The sequence below is a fragment of the Stegastes partitus genome, unplaced genomic scaffold (genome assembly GCF_000690725.1).
Source record: "Stegastes partitus isolate 25-593 unplaced genomic scaffold, Stegastes_partitus-1.0.2 Scaffold1155, whole genome shotgun sequence".
Classification (NCBI taxonomy): Eukaryota; Metazoa; Chordata; class Actinopteri; family Pomacentridae; genus Stegastes; species Stegastes partitus.
The window spans coordinates 133,597-142,883 of record NW_007578886.1 but is presented as its reverse complement, the minus strand read 5'-3'; the positions used below and the strand labels follow the sequence as shown (position 1 = coordinate 142,883).

Below are 9,287 nucleotides of genomic sequence, written 5' to 3'. Positions count from 1 at the left end.
TTAGTGTGCAGAATGAATATAAAATGACAAAATGGTGAGAGGTAGATGGAAAGTCGAAGGGGGAAGGAATAAAGAAAGGTGGCTCACTTCGCCCTGAACTCTGCTGTGGCTGGAAGATCATGTTGATCTGTGATAAAGGGCAAAGACGAGGGTTTGATTGTCTCATGACAACCAGGTTGTTACAGGAACTTTGAAACTTGTGGGATATGAGAACATCCAGCAGATGGCAGTAAGGGGGTCAGCTGCCGTAGAGGCCGACAGAAGAAGAAGCGGAGCTGCGTAATGAGGGAGGGGCTGCGGTGGACTTCAGCCTCCATCCAGCCGTCTGTCGGTCCGTCAGTCCGTCAGTCCGCCCAGCAGCAGCAGCAGCAGCAGATAGTCTCACCGTGAGTCCACATGGCTGATCTCCAGGTGAGTATGATACGAGTTACTAGCAGTTTACCAGATAGCTTATGGTGAGCCGTTAGTCGGTGAGCCGTTAGTCGGTGAAAGGTTCCGGCTCAGCAGAGACAACAGAAAGCGGTCTCGGTGGCAGTAAAGCAGTTCGTCCAGCGGCGACGGTACTCACAAAGCAGCCGAGCAGGGCAAAGGTCTGCAGGAGGCCCAGCACTGGGCCAGCACAGCCTGCCGCCTCGTCGGGGCTGCATTTGGGACACGGTCCACTCCATGTTCTCCACACACCGAATGTAAACGGCTCAGAGACACCTGAGTCGGTTAGACTCCGGATGTCCGCCTCATGGACCCGCTGACTTCCTGGAAAAGCGGCGACAGTCCTGTGAGATCCAGATCCAGTACAGACCCTGACCCAGATCCAGGCCCAGCACAGATCCAGATCCAGACCCAGACCCAGACCCAGACCCAGATCCAGGCCCAGCACAGATCCAGATCCAGATCCAGATCCAGACCCAGACCCAGACCCAGATCCAGCACAGACCCTGACCAAGATCAAAGCCAAGGACAGATCCAGAGCAGACCCTGACCCAGGCCCAGAGCAGACCCTGACCCTGACCCAGGCCCAGAGCAGACCCTGACCCAGGTCCAGCACAGACCCTGACCCAGATCCAGGCTCAGATCCAGCACAGACCCTGACCCAGATCCAGGCCCAGAGCCAGCACAGACCCTGACCCAGATCCAGACCCAGGCCCAGCACAGACCCTGACCCAGATCCAGGCTAGCACAGACCCAGAGCAACCCAGGCCCAGGCCCAGACCCAGATACTCCTGCTGAAGCGGTGCCGGCTCGGTGACTGCTCTGAAGATAGGCAGACTTAACACCAGGGACATGGAGTCCGGAGGTCTTCATCCCGGTCCAGACCCAGCCTCAGCGTGGTGCACTGGCTTTGCCTGGCCAGCCTTGGTGTACATCACATTTTACTTGCTGTCTTTATTAATATTTATCAGTTCTTATTTCCTTATTCATTGTTTGTGTGTTTTTCATTGTTGTGTTGACATTAAGTCAATACCTTGATGACAGGCTTCCATTCAAACCACTAAACTCAAATTCTAGTTCTTTCCGCTAATCTGTATTAAACTCATAAATGATCGATATCAAATGTCCCAACTTTCTGAAACACTATGAAATTCAAAATGAGCATAAAGTTTAAAAAAAACAACAAACAATAAAATCTGTTATAACATTTGATATGTTGTTATTGTACTACTTTGAACTAGAGAGTTGGATTCTAGATTTAGATTATTGTTTAGAGATGATTAAGTTGTAACTTTTTGCTAGTTTTATGTAGATTTAACACAACTTTCCCCACAGATGGAGAGTGTTTCTTCTATAGACAGAGATAGACTCTAACCAGTGCTGGCCCTTTCATCTATTGGTCTGAATGTATTCTGTGCATTTAGTATACATCATCATAGTGGTTATATGGCAATAAGCAAACAGGATCCAGAGCGGACATGTGATTTTACTGGCAAGGTGCCATAATCCAGTCCTCCTCTCTGGCCCAGTTGGCAAAGAGTTGTGCAGTGACTTTTGTTGTGTGGGAAGGGGTCCAAGTTAATCAATGAGCTCATTGTACATGTAGTATTTTGCCTCCATTCAGTAACATTGAATTCATTTCCAGATTCACAGTCTAAATGGTACGATGTCAGGCTTCTCTGACGCTGCAATGAAGTTCTGTTGTTGCAGCCGTGATTTATTCTGTCACACCCTCCTGTCAGCCAAAGTTCAACAAATGCATATGTGATGCAAGCACTGTAAAAATACATTTGCACTGAATGGAATAATTGTCAAGAAGTTTGTAGAGGTGGGTTAAGTCACTGATCCTCATAGAAACCTACTGATTCCATGTGATTTGACTGTTTCTACCAGATTGTATCTTTTTATTCATTTAGTTAAATTAAATAGAAGTAGTGAGGTTGAGCATCTGTTCTTTGGCACTTTGATTTCTCTGTATTAAGAAAATGTCAGTTGTGAAAATTCCCAACTTCAATCTCATGTACTTTAGTGCAGCATACACCTCGGTCATATTAATTGCTTATTGTAATTTTACTCCAGGTGGAACTGGTGTTAAAGTTAAACTGCCAGAATTTATCTATTTGATCAAAGCAAAAACAAAAAAAGGCCAAAGAAATGGTTTACTTTTGAAAAAAATCATTCTGTTAATTTCACCGCCTCCAGTGGTCCAGACCAAATAACATGGCAAGACAACAAAAAGGACTTACCTCAGCTCCAGGTTTCAGAATGTCACAGGGACCATGTCCACGTCATTCCGCAGTGTGTGGTGCTGCTGTGGAGGTGATCCTGACCTCACACCTACTGTGGTCCACACTGCTGGTATTCTAATTAGGCTGCTGTCCTTTTCTCTGTAGGAGAAGTTTAATGCAGCAGCAAATGAAGTGAAGCAGCTGAAGGCGAAGCCGACAGATGAAGAGATGCTGCAAGTCTATGCGCTGTACAAGCAGGCCACTGTGGGTGACGTGAACACAGGTGAGTCAGCAAGCCCTGTTCCTGCCACCAACACACTGGCTGGCCTGTGGTTGCTTTTGGCATTAGATCAAGCTAGAAACCAGACTCTTTTCATTCATTGCTTTTCGCTTCTTTTGAGAAGACTAAGAGGGATGATCAGTTATCGGCCGAACTGATTATTGATGCTGATATTTGGCATGTTTAGATAACTGGTATGTTTCCAGATACAGCGCAGCTCCGGTGAATAATGAGCGCTGTTTGGAATGTGAAGTAGCAGAACCGGCTGCAGGTGGAATAAGTTGCATAAGCATTCCTAGTTTTACACAGACAGACCCCAATCATTTCCCTGTAGGTGTTAACTGTTAACAAGTGGTGCAGCTGGAACTTATTTTGCTGATGGTGCTAGGCTATGGCTATTGGTAAGAGGTTAGCTGTGTCTCTTAACCTGGGGCTAACACATCCTGTAACATGTTTCTAAAGTCAAATTAATTTTAACACTCTGTTCAGACTGACAGACTCGTCTCTCTGCAGAGACACGACCTGCAAAAACTGAACAAGAAGCACAGAACCAGGTCATGAGCTGCTTTCACAGTGGCTAATGCTATGCTAACGGCCTGCAGCGTAACCAGGAGGCAGCCACTTATTAACCTGAAACAGTGTCTGCAAAACAATGACTGATAATGCTTTAAGAAATCGGCCTTAATGGGAAATAAAAGTGACAGAATTGAAAAATATAAAGAAAACAGAAATGTTAGAACTACAGGAGACGAACTGTTATTGATATCAATCAACTGATCTCCAACATGCTGTGAATGTATAATATTTAATATGTAATCCTTATTAATGAATAAACCTAGTTATGAAAGGTTCCCCGCAATTACATACTGCTAACAGTTGATTTTTGTTGTATATCGGTTCCAGATATAGATTATCAACCTTCCTCCATTACTTATAATCAATATCAACATCAGCCATGAAAAAGAAAGGGGGGGAAAAAAACAAAACATATCTTTCAATCCCTTGTCTCTTGAGCCTCTGTTACAATTCCTAAACAATGACTACCAGTACTGACTTGTGACAATCAGCACTGTGAGAGCATCACTGGATATGTGATGGTGTAATATTATGATCTTGAAGTTTTACTTATTTCTTTAATTTTGAAATTAAAATATAGCTGTATGTACATATGCCGTAGTTGTTGCATAAATATTTTGTGGTGAAACACTCTTCACTAACATGCCATAAAACATTAAAATGGTCTTGCTGCATCCTTGAACTGTGTTTAGTGCAATAACTTTGAGAACCACTGGTTTCAATCATCCAACTTGTTCTTTAATGACCATCAGTACAGAGGCTTTACATTTAACGGAGCAGCTGACCTGTCACATTGACAGGACGTACTGTTGCTTGAGATGCATCGCACCTACAGTACATGTCATTTCTGCTAATTAGTTTGGTTTCCTTAAATCACTCCACCTACATCTGTCTTTCTTTCTTCTCCCCAAAGCTCGCCCAGGGATGTTGGATTTCACTGGAAAAGCTAAATGGGATGCCTGGGAGAAGCAGAAAGGTTAGTGAAAATGTTTGTGCTCTACGTCACTACATACAGTTGAAACCAGAAGTTTACATCCACTGTATAAAAAGACACATAACCTTTTTTCTTCACTGTCTGACAAATAAATCAGACTAAACTTTTCCTGTTTTAGGTCAGTTGGGATTACCAACATTATTTCTATTTGCTAAATGCCAGAATAATAAAGGAGAGAATTGTTTAGAGATTTTTTTGTTATTGTCTTCAAAGTTAGAAGTTTCCATACACCAAGATTACTATGTCTTCAATCTGTTAAGGAAATTATGATATCATGGCTTTGGAAGCCTTTGATAGGTTCATTGACAACATCTGAGTTAACTGGAGGCACACCTCAACCACACTGCTTCCTTTAGTGACAACATGGAAAACCTAAAGAAACCAGCCAAGATATCAGGAAGAGAACTGTGGACCTCCACAGGACTGGTTCATCCTTGGCTACAATGTTTAGATGCCTGAAGGTTCCACGTTCATCTGTTCAGACAATTATCTCAATTATAAACACCATGGGAATGTCCAGCTCAGGAAGATCAGTTCTGTGTCCCAGAGATGAAGTGTTTTGGTGACAAATGTGTGTATCAACCCCAGAACAAAAGCTAAAGACCTTGTGAAGATGCTGCTGAAGCTGGTCAGAGAAAGTCATTATTCACAGTGAAACCATGGGCTGAAAGGCTGCTCAGAGTGGAAGAAGACATTACTCCAAAAGACACATAAAAAAGCAGATTACAGTTTGTAAGTGCACACAGGGGCAAAGACCTTCATTTCTGGAGTCCTGTGGTCTGATGAAACTAAAACTGAACTGTTTGGCCATAATGACCATCGTTACATTTGGAGGATAAAGGGGGAAGCTTGAAGCCTGAGAACACCATCTCAGCTGTGAAGCACAGGGGTGGCAGCATCATGTTGTGGTGGTGTTTTGCTGTAGGAGGGACTGGTGCACTTCACAGATGGCATCATGAGGAAAGAACATTATGTGGAAATATTGAAGCAACATCTCAAGACATTAGCCATGAAGTTAAAGCTTGGGCACTAATGGGTCTTAAGATGGACAATGACCCTCAGCATACCGCCAAATTAGTTACAAAGAGGCTTCAGGTCAAAGTCAGTGTTGTGGAGTGGCCAGCACAAAACTCTGATCTCCATCCTGGAGAACATCAGTGGGCAGAGCTGAAAAGGCGTGTCTTTTTATACAGTGTATGTAAACTTCTGGTTTCAACTGAATGTATTTCCAGCCCGTTGTGTATGGCATACAGAAAGATTACAGGACTATGTCCGACCTCTGTTTTTACATTTAGTCACATCAGTTTACGTTTTAACATACCATCTATCTTCTTCTTCTTATTGGAGAGTATTTGTTTATGGTAGGTATGTTCCACATCCTGATCCAAGTCAATTCAAGTACAGACTGACCTATCCAAACAACCTTAACTTCTAAATGTGGCCCAATATTTCCATAAGCTATTTAATCCAAACATTGATGATCCTCAGTAAACATAATTACATTTTATAAGCCTAAATTGTTGATTTAAAAAAGTTTCAATGTGACTTGTGAAATGGCAGTGAGGCTGTGGGCTACAGAGGAGGCAGCTGTTGGGACTGAAGACACTGTCTGGAGTGATAGTGCAGTGTTTCACAGGGATCCTTCTTTTACTTCACAAACAGTCATTGCCAGAAAGCAGACACACAGACAAGTACGGAAGCCTGTATTAGGCTTTATTTAAATGAACATTTTAACTAGAAAATGAGAATTTAAATCTACAATAGCATTATAATGTTCCACATATGGAAAGTACATCACAAACAGTTTGTCAGTTAATCATACATTTTAGAATAAAAGTCCTGACTTAAATAAGAAACAATAATTTTGGTAATAATCATGGGCATGATTACCCCCAGAAACATACATACTGCCATACTAGTCAACTCTACACTCATGAATGTTACTCTTTACAGTCTTTTTGAGCTATTATTTAGATTTATAAACTGTAAATATGTAAGCATTTAGAAGTAAGAGTAAAAAGTATCTTCACACAGATGACAAAATGTTGATGGGTAAAAAAAACCTTGTTGTTGAGTTCCTGTAGTATGAATCTCCCCAACAACAGTCCAGCATGTTTTCTCTGTCACTGTGTGTTCAGGTCAGAGTGAAGATGACAGTCTGACCTCATACAACCAAACACACAGTGAAGCCAAGTTTTATGTTTCCAATAAAAAGTTTGGATGTGGTTAGCCTACCACAGCTCCCAGTGCTTTAGTCTAACACGGATAACTGACACCACAAAAAGCTGAGTGGCTGCTCAGATATATAGACCCTTTTCAAAAAATTAGAATATCATGGAAAAGTGTATTTATTTCCATAATTCCATTCAAAAAGTTAAACTTTTATAGATTATAGATTCAGGGCCCATAATTTAAACGATTTCAAGGATTTATTTGTTTGGGTTTTTTTTGTACATAATTTGGGCTTCCAGCTCATAAAACCCACAAAAACAGGAATTCAAAAAAATTAGAATACTGTGAAGAAATCAGCCCAAATTTTGCAGGGCATGAATGTTTTAAACTGAGTGTCACACACCAGTCATCTACTAAACTCAAAGCACCTGCACAGGTTTCCTCAGGTGTCATTCAATTTGGTTCAGTTGTCTCAGTTCGGTTCAATATGGATGACTGCAGACTTGACAACTGGCCAGAGGGCTATCATTGATACCCTCCATAGGATGGGTAAGCCACAAAAGTTCATAGCTAAGGAGGCTGGCTGTTCACAGAGTGCTGTGTCCAAGCATATCAATGGAAAGTCTAGTGGAAGGGCAAAATGTGGCAGGAGAAGATGCACCAGCAAAAGAGATGACCGTGAGCTTCAGCGGATTATCAAACAGAGAAGATTCAAGAATCTGTCAGAGATCCAGAAAGAGTGGAATGAGGCGGGAGTCACAGCTTCAAAAACCGCCACATTCAGACACATCCGGGAGATGGGCTACAACTGTCGGGCTCCTCTGGTCAAGCCACTTCTGTGCCTGAGCCAACGTAGGAAACGTCTCAACTGGGCCAAGGAGAAGGACTCGACTGTTGGCCAGTGGTCCAAGGTCCTCTTTTCCGATGAAAGTTAAGTGTGCCTTTCAGGAAGATGGATGAGGAACAGAACCCAAGCTGCTTGAGGTCCAGTTTGAAATATCCACAGTCAGTCATGATTTGGGGTGCAATGTCTGGTGCAGGTGTTGGTAAACTCTGCTTTCTTAAATCCAAAGTCACCACAACCGTCTACCAGAATGTTTTAGAGGACTTCATGATTCCTTCTGCTGAGGATCTGTACGGAAATGCAGATTTCATCTTCCAGCAGGACCTGGCCCCTGCCCATACGGCCAGAAGCGCCAGAACCTGGTTTGATGCCCGTGCCATCACAGTGCTTGACTGGCCAGCCAACTAGCCAGACCTAAACCCCATTGAGAATCTATGGGGTATTATCAAGAGGAAAATGAGGGGCACCAGACCCAAAAACAAAGAGCTGACAGCAAGCATCAAGGAAATCTGGGCTTCTGTAACTCCCAGGCAATGCCATAGGCTGATTGCCTCAATGCCACGGTGCATCGAGGCAGTGATTAAGGCAAAGGGATTCCCAACCAAGTATAGAAGATTGACATATCGTTTTGAAAGTACCATATTTTGATTGATTTGATGTGATCCTAATTTCTTTCTTTTTTTCCCTGCAAAAACTGAGTAGTAAATGGTGATTTCTTCACAGTATTCTAATTTTTTTAATTCCTATTCTTGTGGGTTTTAGGAGCTGGAAGCCCAAATTATATAAAAATAAATAACTACTTGAAATCGTTTTTTGTCAGCACAAACTTTGACCACCACATTTACTGTTTGATATACCAACAAAGCACTTGAGCCCTCATGGCTAGACACTACATGCAACAAGGAGGAAGACTCTGCTGAATAGAAGGCAGTGCTTATTTATTATGTCATTTGTCTTTGTTGAACTACTTAAATGCATTTTTGACTTTTTCATCAGACAAGAGCAAAGATGATGCCATGAACGAGTACATCAAGCTGGTGGAGGAGCTGAAGAAGAAGTACGGAACCTAAAGCCACATGATTAAAATCAAGTGGCTGGCACAGCTGCTGGATGGACTGAGACCATCACCAGTCATCCTTCTGCCCTGACACTGTGAAACACCTGAAAATGCCAACAGTGTGTTCTTACGCACCCGACTTGAGTGCCTGGTGGACTGCTAGTGGTTCCAGTGAGATTAAGGTGGCCTGAGTAACTACTTATGCACATTCAGAAGCTTTCCTCTGCCAGTCCACCATCATGTTTTAGTCTTTTCAGCATCATCATGTATGTGAAAAAACACAGTTTCAATATAAAATCCAGTCTTCTCGAAGTGCTGTGTTCGCTGTACTTGTTTTTACTGTGACCCCACATTGTACACAACTCAATCAGTATTTACCATTTCAAAAAAAAATCTGTCAAATTGAAGATTGTCAGGCATGGGGCATTCTATGAATTGCAGCGACATGACTGAGTTTTTTCCCCTCCATTAATCCTTTGATCATGACCATATTTTTCTTGTGGCTCCACCATTAGGGTGTGGACAGAGCTATCTAACTGTATGCAGAACTAGTTAATACACTAGTATCAGATAATACTCTACTTGGATGGACTCTGATTTATATCCAGGTATCCTTACAATGTATTGGTATTTTTACTTCAGTGAAGGATCTAAATACTTTTGATTCATGAAGTGAAATAGCAGTTAAAAGTCATTCAAGAAGTTTT

The 9,287-nt window shown here is 42.3% G+C and overlaps 1 protein-coding gene across 1 annotated transcript; it reads left to right on the top strand.

Annotated features, from left to right (window-relative positions):
• Positions 1–285: 285 nt before the first annotated feature.
• Positions 286–8,892, top strand: dbi (diazepam binding inhibitor (GABA receptor modulator, acyl-CoA binding protein)). Its single transcript, XM_008296835.1, has 4 exons — positions 286–411; positions 2,823–2,940; positions 4,427–4,489; positions 8,520–8,892. Exons 1-4 carry the CDS (start codon positions 397–399, stop codon positions 8,591–8,593), a joined length of 270 nt encoding a protein of 89 aa, XP_008295057.1. The 5' UTR covers positions 286–396; the 3' UTR covers positions 8,594–8,892.
• The last annotated feature ends 395 nt before the right edge of the window (positions 8,893–9,287 follow it).

Excerpts from the sequence above, each read along its gene's own strand:
- dbi (XM_008296835.1), top strand. Across the intron at positions 2,941-4,426 it reads TGTGGGTGACGTGAACACAG|CTCGCCCAGGGATGTTGGAT; the intron begins GTGAGTCAGCAA and ends TTCTCCCCAAAG. Across the intron at positions 4,490-8,519 it reads TGCCTGGGAGAAGCAGAAAG|ACAAGAGCAAAGATGATGCC; the intron begins GTTAGTGAAAAT and ends CTTTTTCATCAG.